We start from the raw sequence: 19,835 nt of genomic DNA, 5'->3' as shown, positions 1-19,835 counted from the left end.
GACGGTAAATACGACAGAAAATACATAAAATACTGTTTTAGATGGTAAATACTACAGAAAATACTGTTTCAGATGGTAAATACTACAGAAAATACATAAAATACTGTTTTAGATGGTAAATACTACAGAAAATACAGAAAATACTGTTTTAGATGGTAAATACTACAGAAAATACTGTTTCAGACAGTAAATACGACTCAAATGTTCACGTGAAAACCATCATGTGTCTAAAAGACACGCGTGCTTTGAATTCACATGTTTTCTGTAAGGGAATCATCTCTACCACCTTCATCATCATCATCATCATCATCATCTTCTTCTTCTTCTTCGTCATCATCATCATCACCATATTCTTCATCATCATCATCATCTTCATCATCACTATCTTCTTCCTCATCATCATCATCATCATCGTCACTATCTTCTTCCTCATCATCATCATCATCTTCATCTTCATCATCACCATCTTCTTCATCATCATCATCATCGTTACCTGTTTTTTCCTTTGGTAAACAGCTGATTCAGGAAAACAAACCACTTTAGCATTGTTAGCGTTCCTCATTGAAAACAATGCACATCAGTAGCAACAAGCTACCCCATTAGCTTACAGATACAGGATCCCTGTTGTTTTCAGTGAGGAATGCTAACGATGCTAACAGCTGTTTAACTTTAAGGTTTTTATTAAAACATGAGATGAAGAACATGAAGCTCCAGAAACAGAACAGACAGAAACATCATTTCTCCTCAAAGTGATGTAAAAATAAACTTTATTTTGTTATCAGTGAAGGAAACAGATAGACGGATAGACAGATAGATAGATAGATAGATAGATAGATAGATAGATAGATAGATAGATAGATAGATAGTTGTACTGTCAGTCTGTCTCCACTAGATGGCACCAAACCTGCTGACTTCACTATGAAGACTGGTTCACTTTTCTCTCCCTCCTCTTCCTCTTCTTCCTCCTCCTTCTTGTCCTCTTCCTCCTCCTCCTCTTCCTCCTCCTCTGTCTGCTTTAATATGAATCAGTAGAATATAAATGAATCAGTTCGGATTGTTTTCATCTTCAGGTTCAGTTGTCTTGGTTCAGATGGATGTGTGTTGTGTTGTAGTTCCACCTGCAGCCGGCAGGTGGAGCCACCGACTGGAAAACAACCTGCTGGACGAGCCGCGTTAGAGTTAGGATCAGAGTGGGAGCTCTTCTCAGAATCAGAGAGTGTTTATTCTCATCTCCACTCAGTCAGATTCCTTCCTTCCTCATTTTAGAAACAGAGAGGAGAGTCAGACCTTCAACTGTCACTTCATTCATTTATTAAAGAATAAAACTGAACATCCAGGTTACACTGAGGCTGCAGAGGATTACTGACACTGGATTACAGACGCTTTCTTAAAGAAATACTTTATTTAATAAAGTCTTAAGGAAGCAGCTCTAATCCTATAATCCCGTTTGAACCACTTTTAATTCATTTATAAGATAAAAGTTGTGTGTGTTTGTTTTACAGCTGCAGGATCAATAAAGGACAAAGATACTGAAGGAGTTCCTGACCTGCTGAGTCACTCTGAGGCCCTGAACGCCCCACTAGTCTGTTTCACACTGCTGGATCTGGCCAGATTTCCCACAGCGCCTGAAGGCAGCACAGCTCATATAAACCAGCAGAGAAACTGAATTTAACATGAAGGTAAACCTGTCTGTCTGTCTGTCTGTCTCTCTCTCTCTCTCTGTCCCTCTCTCTCTCTCTCTCTCTCTCTCTCTCTGCCCCTCTCTCTCTCTGTCTCTCTCTCTCTCTCTCTCTCTCTCCCTCTTTCTCTCTCTCTCTCTCTCTCTCTCTGCCCGCCCCCTCCCTCTCTTCCTCTTCCTCTCTCTCTGCCCCTCCCCTGCCCCCTCCCTCCCTCTCTCTGTCCCTCTCTCTCTCTCTCTCTCTCTCTCTCTCCCTCTTTCTCTCTCTCTCTCTCTCTCCCTCTTTCTCTCTCTCTCTCTCTCTCTCTCCCTCTTTCTCTCTCTCTCTCTCTCTCTCTGCCCGCCCCCTCCCTCTCTTCCTCTTCCTCTCTCTCTGCCCCTCCCTCCCTCCCTCCCTCTCTCTGTCCCTCCCTCCCTCCCTCTCTCTCTTTCTCTCTCTCTCTCTCTTAGTTTCACTTCCACTTCTCCTCGTGTCGCAGATGATTTTCTCCACCAAAAGGTATTGTAATCATCAGTTTCCATGACAGTTTCCAGTGTATTTTCCTTTCCTGCCTCTCTCAGCAGATCTTGTATGTGACTGTTACCGCCTGCCGTTAGCTTATTTACACTAGAAGAGGAAATCTACAACTCAGCCGTTAAAGGTTTGTCTGTGTGAAAACCGGATGTTTAGCTTCAAAACACAACTCGACGCTCTTCTAACGGGTTTCCGACATGTTAGTGTTAGTGTGTTCATGTTCAAATCTAAATCTACTAAAAGTAGAAGTAGTTAGTAATTAGTTGTGTTGCTTTCTGCCTGCAGGTTTGAGGGAAAAAGCTTCAGTTCCCTTTGACTCTCACTAGCAGCCAGCGATGCTAACAGGAGGCTTTCTGACCATTTCTTAACAAAAACACCAGTTAAAATAAGGCTTATCACACTAGTTCAGCATTAATGATGTTGTGGAAACGATCTTTTCATGTCTTATATTTACTTATTTAACCAGGCTGCTTTCACTGACTTGCTGCTTCAAGGCAGACCGGGCCAAGGAAGACAAATATGAAAGATAAAACAATACAGACGTTAAAATACAAGAAATGTCACAGAAAATAAAGTGCAAAGTAAAACAATGTCATCAAAAGACAGTAAAATCTCAAACAGAAGAGTTTAACTTCCTGTCACGTGCTCCACCTCGGCAGGAAACGTTTCATTTTGTGTGACGTCAGACAGATTTTAGATCGACTCTCATTCTTGCTGTCATTGAATTTTAAAGCGATATAAATTTCTCCTCCTCCATCATTACATCTGTGTGTGCTGGTCTGCTGTTTAGTTGACTGTAGATGATGTGGTTAATGTCTCCATCTAGTGGACACACAGTAGAACTACATCACCTGATCTGTGGTCTGTGCCTCAGACCTGGTTTCTGGCCTCAGGTTAAGGCCCTGACACACCAGGCGGTCGGCCGTCGGCCAATGTCGGGCCGTCGGTAAGCGTCGGTGTCCCTAGTTTTTGCGGTGTGTCCCGCACCGTCGGCACTAGTCGGACTCCCGTCGGCGGCTTTTCGGCCGATTGAGCGTGTTGAATCGGCGGCGGAGCCACGAAGTCACAAGCCACAACCAAAAGACCAAGGGCTGACAACGCCAGTGCCATTTGCAACTTCTTATCAGACATATTCTTGATTAGAAGTAGCGAAACCGGCTGTGATGAGCGAGAGCGGTGTGAAACTGGTAAGCAAACGCTGCTTTGTTTACGGTTTGTATATCTGCAGTCCTAGGTCTTCCGGTTTCCCTTTTTGAATGACGAATACAGATTTCCCCTCACGCAGGCGCAGAACGTACGTGCTGGTTGGCCGTCGGCTGTAGTCTTTGCGGTGTGTTCAAGTGCAACTTTTTGGACCAGACGCAGGCGAGGTGAGGCGATGCAACAGTCGGCCTTCATCGCCGCTGGTTCTTTGACGTCGGTTTGGTGTGTCAGGGCCTTTAGACCGGTTTGGTGTCAGACTGATGTTTCTAGACTTTGATAGTGAAGTTATGAGGAAGTGACAGCAGCCTCAGATCAAACGAACACAGACACCCAGAACTGACGAAGGAATCTCTATAATCAGGGGTGTCTCCAATCTTGGAAAAAAAGAGTGTGAATCTCTGAAATGTGTTTCAAACCACTTATCTCATTGGTGTGTCCATGCTCCATATCAGGTTTGAAAACTCCTGACCTGAGTGCCTCAAAGCACCATTTTCAGATTCAAAACAGTCACCAGAGGGTGTTTCGTAACACTGTATGTTGTCTTGAAACGCCAGGACGTGATTTATTGAAACACTGAGGAAAAGACTAGTAAGAGCAGCTCCTGACCACAGCCAGGCCTGCTGACTGTTCAGAAGTGAAACAACGACTGTGTCTCATCAGGAGAAGCTTCTCTGACCTGCTGTCAGACAGTCTGTTCCTTCTGGAGCTGAGCAGCAAACTTCCCGAACTGAACAGCCGCTCCACAGGCGCTGGATGGGGGCGGGGTAAATGTTTTTATGTTTGAGAACTGGCTGAGGGTCTCAATCCCAAATCCTCCTGACCTCAAATAATCCATCACTTCTTAGTAGCTGTCCCCCACCGTGTCCCGCTCTGAAATCCAGCTGCTGTTGTTTAGTCGGAGTGTGTTTGTCGTTGGCAGTTGATCCTCCTTACACTACTCGTTACCGAAAAAAGTAATCACATTACCGCCCAACGCTGCCTATAATGGTGAGCAGAGTTGCCACCACTTTTTGGGTTTCAAAACACTTTCTTCTAACAGTGCAGAAGATTAGAGAATAATAAGCTTTTTATAGAAAATTAATGGGATTTAACATGCATTAAACATGCAACCAAAACTTTACATGTTGCATTCATATTTTTGTTCAGAATAGTTTAAAGCTCCATATTCTCCAGAGTTTTATTTTGTGTCTTTCTGTCCATTCAGAGCTGTGTGTGTGGTGTCATGAACCAAAAACACTCTCAATCCATTTCTCCACGTTCATTTTCCAGCATCTCTCTGAGCCTTACCAAGAACAGGCCGTTTCTGTCGCCGTGTCTTTAAGGCTCATTAATATTAACGACCCTCCGTTCCGATCGGCTAACCGTTTCGAGAGCGAAACGTAAGACGTTAAATAAAATAAAATAATACATTTAGATTGGAAGGGGCATTTTGTTCAATTAAGGGAAAAGGGGCAGCACCCATACCCCCCCCCCCCCCCTACCTTCCTGTCTCTATCCAAAATAAAGCATAAAAATGCCTAAAAAAAACCTTTTGTGAATTGTGAAGCTTTTATGCACCCTAATAAAGTCAGTGGCTGACTGTCAAAAACGTAACTACAATGTTTTGTTGCACAGTAACACATCATTACATCTGAAAGTTTGGCTTGGTTGTGATGCAGCGATCTCCAAATTGACCTCTTGGCAGCACAGACTTTCCACATGTACTCCGTACTCTGACCTAGCTGAAGAAATGCATATGCATACGGGTACTGTGTGTTTGTAATGAAGGGGTAGATAAGGTCAGACAATAGAACAAATATTACCAATTACATTACCGATTACTTGTGTGACCTGGCTGATAAAGTGATCTTGCGAAGAGATGAATCTTAGTCATTCCTGTGGGAAAATTGCATAATTGTTCTTGGAGTTGAATATTTCCTGTGATTTTACCAGGGAGCAACGATGGCGACGGATAAAGAGAAGCTCTTGGAAACGCTGGAGCATTTGGGAGAAGAAGAGTTCGAGAAGTTCAAGTGGTTCCTGCAGCAGGATGACAGCCTGGAAAGTTTCCCAGCCATCCCAAAGAGCCGACTGGAGAAGGAAAATAGGCTTTACACAGTGGATCAGATGGTGCAGATCTACAGCAGAAACACTCTGGAGGTGACCAAGAAGGTTTTAGTGAAGATCAACAGGAATGATCTAGTGCAGAGTTTGTCAGACAGCAGCTCAGGACCCGAAGGTAAGTCACGGGAAGATTTAAAAAAAAAAAAAAAAGGGACATTTGAAAAAAGGATACAACTTATGCAATCATGCATCACATATAATGATTTATTATATAACACTAAACCAACAATTTATACAAAGTGCAGGCTCAGATAAACGAGTGCGTTTCTGGTCCGTCTGTTCACGTCAGAAGGGTACGCAGCTATTTACTTGCCAATGTGGGACAGAGCTGGATTTGAGCCATATAACTGACAAGATTTTGTTTATTATAGTAATTTATCATCATGTCAGTAATCAAAATATAAGATACATAAACCAATGTGACTTAAATAAATGTTGGGGACAAGGTTATGGATAGCCACGGAGAAGCCTTCATCTATAAACAGATGTCGGACATGGTGATATGACAAAACAAAATGAACTAAACAAAATGAATGAAGTAACCGCACAGAGCGTGGCACGAAGACAGAAGTGTGCTGGAACCATGCTATGACAACCTTTAATCACGCCGTGCCCATAATGTTCGGGCTTACCCCACAGCGTCCTCACCCGGGCCTTTCGTGCTTCCTTCTCAAGCAGAGCAGCCTGCTGGAATATTCCACAACATCGCAATAAACGAACAGTGACCATGTAGGCTGCAGATAAACTGATGCAAACATCACTGAAGGAAGCCTAACATGAATATCAGCAACAGATGGGTAAATATGAGACTCAAAAACGCAAAAAAAAAAAAAATTAAAAACTTTGTTTTAATTGATTTTCATCATTTAGGCTTTGCGTCTTTTGTTTTTTTTTCTGCGCACTGTGCATGATATAATAAAGTGGACATAGCCTTTGTGTGGCCTATTATTTAAGGTTTAATAAAAAAAATAGTTTGCATATGTTTTAATTGAACGAAATAATGTTTTGCACAATAGCAGACCCGCTTGAGAATTTTAACCTAAATAGGCCTACCAAATCTTCACAGTGGGGAACGACCGCAAGAAAGAAGCGGCCGCTGTGTGCTCCGGTCCAGACTGTCCCGGTATAGCCTGCATTAAGCCCGATAGGCACACGCCTTAATAGCATATTGTTGGGAATTATAGACGAGTGTTATATTGAGAATAGGCCTACTGTTAAGAATATTATAACTAATCATGGAATCAAGGGCAAAAAAAATCTTTCTGTGTCAGGAGCGCTGCTCCTTCGGGACCGGTTGCAACCGGGACAAGCAAGCACTAGCCTAGTCTATTTGACTAAGATAAAATAACATGGAAAACTAAGCAAAACTACATAATTCTGCTCACTTACCCAGAGGTAAAATGTAGACAGGCGCAACACAAGCCTAACCTAACGCAGACCACGGCGGAACGAGAACGGACCTGGTGCAGCAGCTTAAAATGCCGCTTGGATACAGAAATCTTATGCATGCTGTGTAGTTGAGGCGTTAGCCTAATTATTATTGCTCCTTTAAGGAATGACAGACTGCAGTTATAGGCTACGGTCACAGGAAGGATAGGATATTTGGTGTCGGCACATTTCAAAGAGTGTGTGCTGGGTTAATATTAGTTTCATCTCTCACTGCAGTGCAGAGTTTAAATTTAAAAGCTTGTTAGAGTAGTGAAAGTATTTGGGAGACAGGTACACACTTGGGTTTATTTATGTGGGTTTATTTATTTAAGAGAAAACAAAAAACAAACCGAAACTTAGGCACTTTATGGAATCAGACGATTATAGAAAATAATCGTCTGATTTTTCATTACATGATTTCATATAATCGCGATCATCGGCACAGTCCTATTCCCCAGTGGGTGAATTCTCACTTCGGCCTCTAGTTGGGGTGCAGGGTCAGCCAGGTAGTTCGGTGCTTCTGCAGCAGGTCGGGGTTAAGTATCTTGCTCAAAGACTGATCACAGTTGTGCACGATATAACAATAATACCTGACAGTATCTTCTACAAGACAAGTGTGATGCAGCCTTGTACATGTTGCATCACCACTTGATCCATAATCCCAGTAAAGAAGGTCCTCAGGGGTATCAGGGCTTTTATACGATCATTACCAATGCATGTGTATTGTCTGAAAAGTTTTCCCCAAAGTAGTTTACATACATGAACATAACAAACAGCAGCAAGTGAGGAGTGCAGCTAGCTGCTTGGTTAACATAGAAGTTGTCAGTGCAACCAATAAAGCACAGCTAGCAGAGCTTGATGGGAATCAGCACAGTGTCAATGTGTCTTTAAAGGATAAGACCGGTGTTTTTTAATGCATTTCTTACTGTCAACAAATCCTGTGAAAATAACTAAATCAACAATGCGTTTGCTCTCCTCCCGTTACTTTCTGACTTCCCACGTTCCGTTTTCATCCGTCAACCCGGAAGTCATTAGCTCCAATTGTAAGATAAAAACCTTTAAATACAGCTCACAAAGACATAGTTTACATTTTAAAAATCTCTAACTGTTATCATGAAAAGTCAGGCTGTTGTAGTTATTACCAAATCAAATTCAAATGGGAACAAATTCTTCATTACGCCGGGGACTATTTTCTGTGCTACGGAACTACTTTCCTGAGATGGAAAACGTGTTTACGGTCGGCTTATTAAGTCGTTTGAGGAAAAAGTCGTCCGGCCCGGTGCATCGTGATGATGAAATATGCTGCAGAGCAGCAGCATGGCTCTGTGACGGGTTTTAATAGTTTTTAATACAATGCAGTTCTATGGCTGCTGGGACATGAGGCTGCACTGGGCACCGCTACATGGACCAGACTTGTTAGCAAAACAAATTCATTGCTGATTTTGTTATTTTCATAGGATTTGTTGACGGTAAGAAATGCATTAAAAAAACACCAGCCTTTAATAAATCCGATTGGTTGCATGAAACTCGTGGTTGAGTAATAATAAACAATTCTACAACAGCTACCTTATACCTTACACCCAGTCAGGACCTGCTTGTCCACCCACCAGTAATGAGCTGAATAGAGTCCATGGAGTTGGGAATATGTAAATTATCAGTAAATGTTTGCATTACTCATTACTCACCTCTCATTGATTTCATCTGTTGTTTATTCATTCAGAAACTCCTGCTGCGTGTCAACATGAACTCAAATCCAATCTGAAGGAGAAGGTTCAGTGTTTGTTTGAGGGGATTCCTAAAGCAGGAAAACCAACACTTCTGAATTAGATCTACACAGAGATCTACATCACAGAGGGAGAGAGTGGAGAGGTCAATGATGAACATGAGGTCAGACAGATTGAAGCAGCATCCAGAAACCAGAGAACAGAAACACCAATCAAATGTGAAGACATCTTTAAACCCTTACCTGGAAGAGATAAACCAACCAGAACATTGATGACAAAGGGAGTGGCTGGCATTGGGAAAACAGTCTTAACACAGAAGTTCACTCTGGACTGGGCTGAAGACAAAGCCAACCAGGATATACAGTTCACATTTCCGTTCACTTTCCGAGAGCTGAATCTGCTGAAAGGGAAAAAGTACAGCTTGGTGGAACTTCTTCATCGCTTCTTTACTGAGACCAAAGAAGCAGGAATCTGCAGGTTTGACAAGTTCCAGGTTGTGTTCATCTTTGACGGTCTGGATGAGTGTCGACTTCCTCTAGACTTCCAGAACAACGAGATCCTGACTGATGTTACAGAGTCGACCTCAGTGGACGTGCTGCTGACAAACCTCATCAAGGGGAAACTGCTTCCCTCTGCTCGCCTCTGGATAACCACACGACCTGCAGCGGCCAATCAGATCCCTCCTGAGTGCGTTGACATGGTGACAGAGGTGAGAGGCTTCACTGACCCACAGAAGGAGGAGTACTTCAGGAAGAGATTCAGAGATGAGGAGCAGGCCAGCAGAATCATCTCCCACATCAAGACTTCACGAAGCCTCCACATCATGTGCCACATCCCAGTCTTCTGCTGGATCACTGCTACAGTTCTGGACCATGTGTTGAAAACCAGTGAGAGAGGAGACCTGCCCAAGACCCTGACTGAGATGTACATCCACTTCCTGGTGGTTCAGTCCAAACGGGGGAACGTCAAGTATCATAGGAGAGCTGAGACAGATCCACTCTGGAACACAGAGAGCAGGAAGATGATTCTCTCTCTGGGAAAACTGGCTTTTGAGCAGCTGGAGAAAGGCAACCTGATCTTCTATGAAGCCGACCTGACAGAGTGTGGCATTGATATCAGAGCAGCCTCAGTGTACTCAGGAGTGTTCACACAGATCTTTAAAGAGGAGTGTGGGCTGTACCAGGACCAGGACAAGATGTTCTGCTTTGTCCATCTGAGCATTCAGGAGTTTCTGGCTGCTGTCTACATGTTCCACTGTCACACAAACAGGGATGAGAAGGTACTGGAGACATTCCTGGGAGAAGACTGGGGTAGATCTGAAGACAGTGAACAATCCCTGGATGACTTCCTGTGGAGAACCATGTACAAATCCCTGGTCAGTAAAAATGGCCACCTGGACCTCTTTGTCCGCTTCCTTCATGGCCTCTCACTGGAGTCCAGCCAGAGACTCTTAGGAGGCCTGCTGGGTCGGACAGAGAGCAGACCAGAAAGCATCCAGAGAGCCATCAGCAACCTAAAGGAGATGAACACCATCAGTACCTCTCCTGACAGAAGCATCAACATCTTCCACTGTTTGATGGAGATGAACGACCAGTCAGTACATCAGGAGATCCAACAGTTCCTGAAGTCAGAGAACAGATCAGAGAAGAAACTCTCTGTGATCCACTGCTCAGCTCTGGCCTACATGCTGCAGATGTCAGAGGAGGTTCTGGATGTGTTGGACCTGGAGGCCTACAACACATCAGAGGGGGGACGACTGAGACTGATCCCAGCTGTGAGGAACTGCAGGAAGGCTCGGTTAGTCCTGATGTGAATACCAACAGTATAGAACAGTGTAGAGCGACCTTCATACCTGACACCATCAGAATTACAATAAAGATCTATAGTTCCTCAAACATACACACTATTAACTGTTGTTCTACATAGCAGTGGTACAGTGTCGGGCGTAACACGTTACAAAGTAATGTGTCACTGTAATCACATTACTTTTTCCTGTAACAGAGTAAAGTCATTACTGTTCCAGGTTCAGTTTCACATTCCAGTTACTGATCTAACAGATCGGTTGTTTCCTGAGTTTCAGTCTTTAGTCTAGTTCAACTCTTTATTGGTGTAATATCTATGAAAGATTCCCCTCGTCTTCTCCTGCCTTCAGCTCATGTCAGAAATATCAGAATCACAGAGAGCGACATGAACGAGCCGACAAAGTGGGAAATACGACTCGGAAAGTTGGAATTTAATGCTGTAGGCTCAAAACCTTAAAAGTAACTAAACCCCGACCAAATCTGTGGTGAAGCCGACTCTGATGGTGTCAGGCTGTTTTACTGAGTTGTTTTACCAGAAGTTGAACTGAAATCTCTATCATTTTTCATTCTTTTTTTAAACACTTTTTACAGAAATGCTTTCATATAATTGCATTTATGAATTCTTTTCTGTTTGGTTTCTGCTTATATTATACATTAACCACTTTTGGAAAATTTGAAATTCTAAAAATTATTGTCATTATTATTATTATTAGTAGTAGTAGTAGTAGTAGTAGTATGCTGTATAAGTTTTGATTGGTATGCTAGTCTCAGCTCTGCTTTGACTTTCTGGTTGTGAACTCTCAGAGACCTCAGATCTGAAGTCCTGGTCTCAGCTCTGAAGTCCAACTCCTCCTTTATTCTTTATTCAGATTGAGTGGCTGCAGCTTGTCAGAGACTCACTGTGAAGTCCTGGTCTCAGCTCTGAAGTCCAACCCCTCCCATCTGAGAGAGCTGGACCTGAGTGACACCAAGCTGCAGGATTCAGGACTGAAGCTGCTCTCTGCTGGACTGGAGAGTCCACACTGCAGACTGGAGACTCTCAGGTCAGACATCATATTTAATAATGTGCTGATATGAATATTATATGAATATTGTAATTTGAGGATGTCTGTATAGAGTCGATCCATCTGAAATCAGACAGGATCTGGTTTTAGAGGCTTAGATCTCAAATTCTCCTCATGTTGTTTTCTTTTGTATTCAAATGAATAACGATGAACTTTGTTGATGATATTCTCCGTAGTTTTAAAGATACAGGAGTCCAAATGGCTCCAAAATGGCCTCCATCTATTGGGGGCAAATCTTTGTTGTGAGAGTGTTGGAGGCAATAAAGGAATTAAAGATCAGACTTTTATTGTGGTAATTACCCAGAACGTATTAAAGCAATAAGCCCCGTGAGGCCGTGGTTTACAGTGATTTTAGAACAGCTGGGGCGCCCCGGTGGCTCACTGAGTAGAGCACGTACCATATAAGGCTCAGTCCTTCCCGCAGCGACCCGGGTTTGAATCCAGCCCGCGGTCATTTGCTGCATGTCCTCCCCTCTCTCTCCCATAGCTTCCTGTCTCTCTATCACACTATCTCTGTCAATAATGCCTAAAATAAATCTTTAAAAAAGAACAGCTAAGCTGTTCTAAAATAACTGTAAACCATGGCCTCTTGGGGCTTACTGCTTTTATAAAACAGTTACTACATATACCTGGCAAGGTTTCATAAAATGAACACACAACAACAAAAAAATGCAATAATTTATTGATAACAAATAATCATTCTTCCGCCAAGCAATGTAGTTCTTCAGCGACATTTAGCAGAACGGTTGCCAAACAGCACACAGACGCAGACACAGACAATTTGTTTGGCGCAGTAATACTGATGTGATGCGGTCACAGGTGTGTGTTTATAGAGTATTTTAAAACGGCTTCGAACGCAGCTCAGCCAATCATAATCAAGGACCGGAACTATCCGTCTTATAAAGAGACATAATCACCCAGGTATTGATCCAACTATGGAAACACAATGTATTAAAGATATTTTCTTTTGTGTATCTTCAGGGATAAAAAGTCACATGTGTCCATATTAGTACACTCTGGTATCTTTCACAGTTTAAGCATGATGGTATGGAGTTAATGTGTGCAACATTTTATCTTCCTGATGAAATTCCTTCATGGTAAAAACTAATTGTTCTATCATAACTCCAATTTTAATGCTTATTTTGATATAAAATGCATTTCGGACACCAGAGGCGTTGCACTTTGTAGGTGTTTCCACAGACTTAAAGAGATGTGAACTCTGGTAGAACCTTGGGTTGTGTCGCTTCCTGGACTTGATAAAACCCCCAAATCTGTGATTCACTCTCATCTGTTGCTCCGGTGGAGACGATTGGAGGGTTTGGGTTAAGTTAGGGTCAAGTTAGGGTTACGTTAGGGTCAAGTTAGGGTCAAGATAGGGTTAAGATAGGGTCAAGTTAGGGTCAAGATAGGGTCAAGTTAGGGTTAAGATAGGGTCAAGTTAGGGTTAAGATAGGGTTAAGTTAGGGTTATGTTTGTCATGATCTGGCTCTTTGTGTTTTGCCCGCCCACCTAATCCTTTTCCTTTCTCCCTCTCCCTCAGCAGGTACATGCAGAGGGGCGGGGCCGATCTCCACGGGAGTGAGGCTCACAAGGCACACCTGTCTCTCATCCCGCAATCAGCCCGGCTTCTTAAGCCTGCTCCAAATTCTCCCCAGTGCCAGATGATTCCCGCACATGCTCGTGTCTCATGCCTCCTCGCTCTCGTGAAGATCTCCTGTCGTAGTGTTTCCTCAGCGTATCTCTTGTAGATACTCTAGTCCCAGTTTTCTAGTGAGTTTTTTCCCTCCTGGACACTTTAAGTTATTTTGCCTGTTCATGGTCTCGTTTTTCCCGTCAAGGTGATTTTCTGTTAACTTTTGAAAATAAACTGTTTTTGTTCGATTCTGCATCTGGGTCCTGGCTCTCCTTGAACACGCCCCTAACAATGTTAGGGTTAAGATAGGGTCAAGTTAGAGTTATGTTAGGGTTAAGATAGGGTCAAGTTACGGTTAAGTTACGGTCAAGTTAGGGTTAAGATAGGGTTAAGATAGGGTCAAGTTACGGTTAAGTTACGGTCAAGTTAGGGTTAAGATAGGGTCAAGTTAGGGTTAAGATAGGGTCAAGTTAGGGTCAAGATAGGGTTAAGATAGGGTCAAGTTAGGGTCAAGATAGGGTCAAGTTAGGGTTAAGATAGGGTCAAGTTAGGGTTAAGATAGGGTCAAGTTATGGTTAAGTTACGATCAAGTTAGGGTTAAGTTACGGTCAAGTTACAGTTAAGATAGGGTCAAGTTAGGGTTAAGATAGGGTCAAGTCAGGGTCAAGTTAGGGTCAAGATAGGGTCAAGTTAGGGTTAAGATAGGGTCAAGTCAGGGTTAAGATAGGGTCAAGTCAGGGTCAAGTTAGGGTCAAGATAGGGTCAAGTTAGGGTTAAGATAGGGTCAAGTTATGGTTAAGTTACGATCAAGTTAGGATTAAGTTACGGTCAAGTTAGGGTTAAGATAGGGTTAAGTTAGAGTCAAGTTAGGGTTAAGTTAGTGTTAAGTTCTTGGTGGCTGCCCCATCCAACTCAAATTCTGCTTTTTATCACAATTCAATTATCTCCAGAGAAACTGCCATCTGAATATATTGTCCCAATAAAAAGTGGATTCTGGACCTTAACTAAACCTTTATTTATTTTAAACTACTTGGCATTCAGGGCCCAAACTGCAGATTTATTCATCTGGTCGGTTACAGAATGTGTTCAAGGAAAATGGACCAATCCTGAGACAGAGGTGTGACAGCCTGTCTGGTTTCAGATGGAAAGACTCTATAAGGCCGACATGATGCTGATCCACACTGACAACATGCTGAAGTCCACTGGATTATGAAACACTGGACTGTTGAAAGCTTTCAGGAATATTTGATTTTATAGCTACATGCTTTATTCTTTATTCAGATTGAGGGGCTGCAGCTTGTCAGAGACTCACTGTGAAGTCCTGGTCTCAGCTCTGCAGTCCAACCCCTCCCATCTGAGAGAGCTGGACCTGAGTAACAACAACCTGCAGGATTCAGGACTGAAGCTGGTCTCTGCTGGACTGGAGAGTCCACACTGCAGACTGGAGACTCTCAGGTAAAATCACTTTACAGTTTTTCTCAGTTGATTCGACACATTTCTCCAAACTAAGGTCCGTTCTCTTAAAACAGGACTCCTGAATCTGCAAAGGTGGCCCTGCAGGTTTTACATGAGGATTTGAGTTTTATTGATCCAGCTTCATATACACAGCAGTGAAGCTCAGTGACTGAGAGAAGATCATCCATGCTCTGATATCTTGTCATTAGATTACTGCACCTAAATATAAGGGTCAGTTAGCCTCATCAATACAGTCTGTCAGTAGAAATAATACAATAATGACATTAAATATAAGGGTCAGTTAGCCTCATCAATACAGTCTGTCAGTAGAGATAATACAATAATGACATTAAATATAACAGTAACATCTCCACATGTCTTCTTGTCCTTCAGGCTGAGTGTCTGTCAGCTGTCAGAGAGAAGCTGTGGAGCTCTGGCCTCAGGTCTCAGCTCCCAGTCCTCTAGTCTGAGAGAGCTGGATCTGAGTAACAACGACCTGCAGGATTCAGGACTGAAGCTGCTCTCTGCTGGACTGGAGAGTCCACACTGTAGACTGGAGACTCTCAGGTCAGGATCACTGTTACTGTTCAACAGACCGTTTAAATTCTGCTTTACATGCACATTAATGCCAGAGAAAATACCTGAACTGTCATTTTCCTGCTGATGTGGTTTTTGAAAGCAGCTGAGAAACCAACATTCAGCTCTACTTTCTCTCCTCTGAGAGAATATTTCATTATTTCTCTCCTCACCGCCTCTGTTGGTGAAACCTGAAGTAAAGGACTTGTCAGATTCTGTCAAACTGAGTCCAGAACTGAAATGAAAACACAAACCTGATCCTGGGGTCAGCTGTTAATATTGGAGACAGTTTTTGTATTATAATAACTGATTTCAGAGCAGTTTATTCATGAGAAAATCCAACATGTTTTTAAACAAAGAGTTTCCACTGAGAGCTACGATCTGTTTTTCAGAAAACCTGTTCAAAAGCTGCAAAAGCTCAAAATAAACAATAAATAACAAACTATTAGTGCTGGGTGATGAAGCTGAAAATGTTATTACAATAAAAATGTTCATATCAGGCGATGTTGAGTTTTATCACAATATGTAAAATCACTATTTCTGTCGAGTTTAAAGGGTTAATTTTGCTCCTGAATAAAAGTTGAATAAATCAGTCAACTTTCATTTAAAACACTTCTTTACTGCCAGAATAAAACTAAAATAATAATAATAATATTAATAATAATAATAAAAAGCGGGAGTGAAATGGTTTCTCAGTCTTATTTTCAACACTATAACATCATATAATATTTAAATAAGAATAATGAAACAAGCAGTGAAGCCGTTCTTCCAGTTTGACCTGAACGCAGCAGAAAACCAGCAGCCAGTGAAGTAAACAAGGAAGTGTGTGAGCAACCTAAAAAATATCAAATGGACTCTTATAAGTGAAACATCATAAGTGTTCAGTCGCAGCTGTTTAAAGACGTTTCACTGCAGAGTGTTTCTGTGTTTTCATCACTTTTGGCTCCAGCTGCCGGAGAGTGTGTTTGTGTGTGTGTGTGTGTGTGTGTGTGTGTGTGTGTGTGTGTGTGTGTTTGCTGTGTGTGTGTGTGTGTGTGTGTGTGTCTGTGTGTGTCTGTGTGTGTGTGTGTTGGACAGCAGCGCTCCTGTTTAAAGCGATACTCCACTTAGTTTTAGCATGGGGGTTATTCAGCACCTGACCGCCATGAAGACCAGAATATAAACCAGTGAGCAGGACCAGATGCAGCTGGACCAGTTTGTAGAGTTTGAATGAGGAGAAAACCTCCTGGAAACTGACACTGAACACGTTGGTGAACAGATTCAACAACAGATCCTGCTGGAAGACAATAAAGCAGCAACTGGTCCGCAGTTACGTTGCATTTCTGTTCTTGGTTCACACTAAAATTAGTATTTAAAAATAAAGTAGATCCGGTCTCCCAAACAGGAACTATCTCTCCTACATGGTATCCCTCCGCTGTGTTCTCTTCTGTCAGTAAAGATGCTGTTTGGTGAAATTCGGTTCTAAATAGAAGAACCGAACGTCAATTAAAAATCACAGCAGCAGATCTGCTGTTGAATCTGTTCACCGACGTGTTCAATGGCAGTTTCCATTCAAATGAATGGGAAGTCAAAATCTGAACTACAAACTGGTCCGGCTGCATCTGGTCTTGGTCAGATTATATTCTGCTTTTCAAATCAATAAGTCCGTGTTGAAACTAAGTGGAATATTGATTTAACTGAAGCTACGTAAAACTCTACAGTGAAGGAAGTGATGAAATGTTGAATCCATCAATCTTCATGACTAAAACTAGGAAAACATGAGATGACCTGTCTAAATAAAGGTTTAATAATAATAATAATAACAAGGTCCAGGTTGAAAATAACCAGAGAGAAACTCTGCTGTGATCAATATTATTGAAAATGATCAAGCTGCTTTTATTTTGAAATCGAGGAAAATTTAACTGAGATAATTATCAATATTGTTTTATCACCCAGAACTACAAACTATACATCACTGTGTGTGTGTGTCTCTGTGTGTGTGTGTGTGTGTGTGTGTGTGTGTGTGTGTCTGTGTGTGTGTCTCTCCCTCTGTGTGTGTGTGTGTCTCTCTCTCTCTCTGTGTTGTGTGTGTGTGTGTGTGTGTGTCTCTGTGTGTGTGTGTGTGTGTGTGTGTGTGTGTGTGTGTCTCTGTGTGTGTGTGTGTGTGTGTGTGAGTGTGTGTGTGTGTGTCTCTGTGTGTGTGTGTGTGTGTGTGTGTGTGTGTGTGTGTGTGTGTGCAGTCTGTCAGGCTGTCTGCTCACAGAGGAAGGCTGTGCTTCTCTGGCCTCAGCTCTGAGCTCCAACCCCTCCCATCTGAGAGAGCTGGACCTGAGCTACAATCATCCAGGAGCCTCAGGAGTGAAGCTGGTCTCTGCTGGACTGGAGGATCCACACCGGAGACTGGACTCTCTCAGGTATGGAGAGGCGGCGTCCGCTAGAAGGCCGAGAGTCACGCACATTTTCTCTGTCGGACCGGCCGCGTCCGCGCCGCGGCTAAATACGGCCGTCGCTCCTCGTCGGAGCTTCGTCCCGTTCGGTTCGCACGCGGTTCGGTTATTAAGGAGAGCGAAGCTTTCTACGACCGAACTCACTACCCGAAACATTCAGGTGTCGATACCGAATCCGAGAGCGGATCCGGTCGGTCCGAGTAGCGTGAACCGGAACCGGACCGCACAGCCGCTCGTTACGTGACGTCGGGCTCGACGCTCGTTACGTTACGTAACTTTATCATCGTTCATTTGAAAGAGACGGAGGGAAGAGTTGAGACATTCTCACACTTTCTATCAGTCTGTTTCCTCAACACTGCAGTCGCTCCACCAGTTCTGTGTCTTGAGGCCGAACGTCGCGTCTCTTTAAAGTATCGAGTTCCTGAGGTGGAAGAAGAGAAACCACGCCGCTGTCGGTGGAGGTTTATTCAAATCTGATGGATAAACTGACGCCTCTGGTTACTGGTGTTACTGGTGTCCAGTAGACCGAAGACACAGGCGATGTGAGCCGCCATATTGGTCTGCAGTAAACGTTACTATGGTTACAGACATTATTTACAGGAGTGGAGTGACTCCTGTTGTTTATTGTTTAATGTTGAATGGAGGATATGAGTGACGGCGTCTGGAAAATCACTCATATGGAAGGTTATGAAGGTTATTTGTTCTTTATCAAAGAGATTATGCTGTCTGACTTTATCACCACCCCCCCCCCCCCCCCCCCCCCCTCCAGTGTGGACCATGATGCAGTGCGGTGGTTGAAACCCGGTCTGAGGAAGTGTAAGTGTGTATTTAGTTTGATTCATGAAAACAAAGCAGCACATTCAGTTTCTATTTAAATAGAAAGCTCATGTGTGACATCTATTCATTCAAATCCTACTCTGAAAAAAGATGGCTGACAAAATGTGTCATCATGAAACTGAAGAAATGAACAGTCAATCTGTTAATAAATCAACCAATAATAAACACAACAGGTGTGTTAGATGAGAAGCTGCTGCTGTATTGAGTCTTGTTCTCTCATCAGATGCCTGTGAACTCACTCTGGACCCAAACACAGCAAACAGAGACCTCTTCCTGTCTGAAGACAACAGAAAGGTGACAGAGGAGAGAGAGGAGCAGCCATATCCTGATCACCCAGAGAGATTTGACTTCTGGCCTCAGCTGCTGTGTAGAAATGGTCTGACTGGTCGCTGTTACTGGGAGGTCGAGTGGAAAGGACTGGTTCATATAGGAGTGACTTACAGAGGAATCAGAAGGAGAGGAGAGGGTGATGACTGCTGGATTGGAGGGAATGAAAAGTCCTGGAGTCTGATCTGCTCTGGTAACAGTTACATTGCCTTTCACAATTACAGAACAACAGACATACCTTCCCTCTCCTCCTCTGACTCTAACAGAGTAGCAGTGTATCTGGACTGGTCTGCTGGCTCTCTGTCCTTCTACAGAGTTTCCTCTGACTCACTGATCCACATCCACACCTTCCACTCCACATTCACTGAACCACTCTACCCTGGGTTCTGGTTCAGGTCTGGGTCTGGTTCCTCAGTGTCTCTGTGTCAGATAGAGGAGGGAGAGAGAAACACTCACACTGCTGACCAAAGACAGCTGCTGAGATGATAGTTCACTCTGTACAGGATCACACACACACACACACACACACACACACACACACACACACACACACACACACACACGCCTACATCTTAATGTGAGAATAGTAATGTTTGTATTTTCATCTGTGTTTACTGCTCATTTTACTGAAACAAACATGATCCATCAGTCTGTAAAAAAAAAATCTGTAAACGTACAAGAACATGGACATTTTATTGTGAAAATGAAATGAATGAGAAATGAAACCAGACAGAATCAAGTTCTGGTTGTTCATCTTAGAGTCTGTTGTTGATGATTGACAGGTTGAAATATATTTCTTTAGCAACATTTGGTATTTTATTGTCATCTCATCATTCTAGTTTTCTGTAATTGTTTGTCAGAATTAAAGTTTCTCCTAAATGAACATTGTTTGGTCTTCATCTTTTCCAACAAGCAGTTTCAACTGAGAGAGTGAAAGTCTCCTAACGGCCACTAGGGGGCAGAAAGACTCTGACTGAGGGACAGGGCGGGACCAACACACACACACACACACACACACACACACACACACACCTACACACACACACACACACACAGTGTTGCCCA

The 19,835-nt window shown here is 43.0% G+C and overlaps 1 protein-coding gene across 1 annotated transcript; it reads left to right on the top strand.

Moving 5' to 3' along the window:
- Positions 1-4,980: 4,980 nt before the first annotated feature.
- LOC144538124 (protein NLRC3-like) lies at positions 4,981-19,340 on the top strand. Its single transcript, XM_078282167.1, is given in 7 exon segments — positions 4,981-5,613; positions 8,647-10,447; positions 14,431-14,604; positions 14,998-15,171; positions 17,400-17,573; positions 18,376-18,422; positions 18,667-19,340. Coding segments are annotated over 7 exon segments (3,237 nt in total). The 5' UTR covers positions 4,981-5,336; the 3' UTR covers positions 19,257-19,340.
- Positions 19,341-19,835: the final 495 nt, after the last annotated feature.

The sequence above is a fragment of the Centroberyx gerrardi genome, chromosome 24 (genome assembly GCF_048128805.1).
Source record: "Centroberyx gerrardi isolate f3 chromosome 24, fCenGer3.hap1.cur.20231027, whole genome shotgun sequence".
Classification (NCBI taxonomy): domain Eukaryota; kingdom Metazoa; phylum Chordata; class Actinopteri; order Beryciformes; family Berycidae; genus Centroberyx; species Centroberyx gerrardi.
This window is presented reverse-complemented; position numbering and strand designations above follow the sequence as displayed.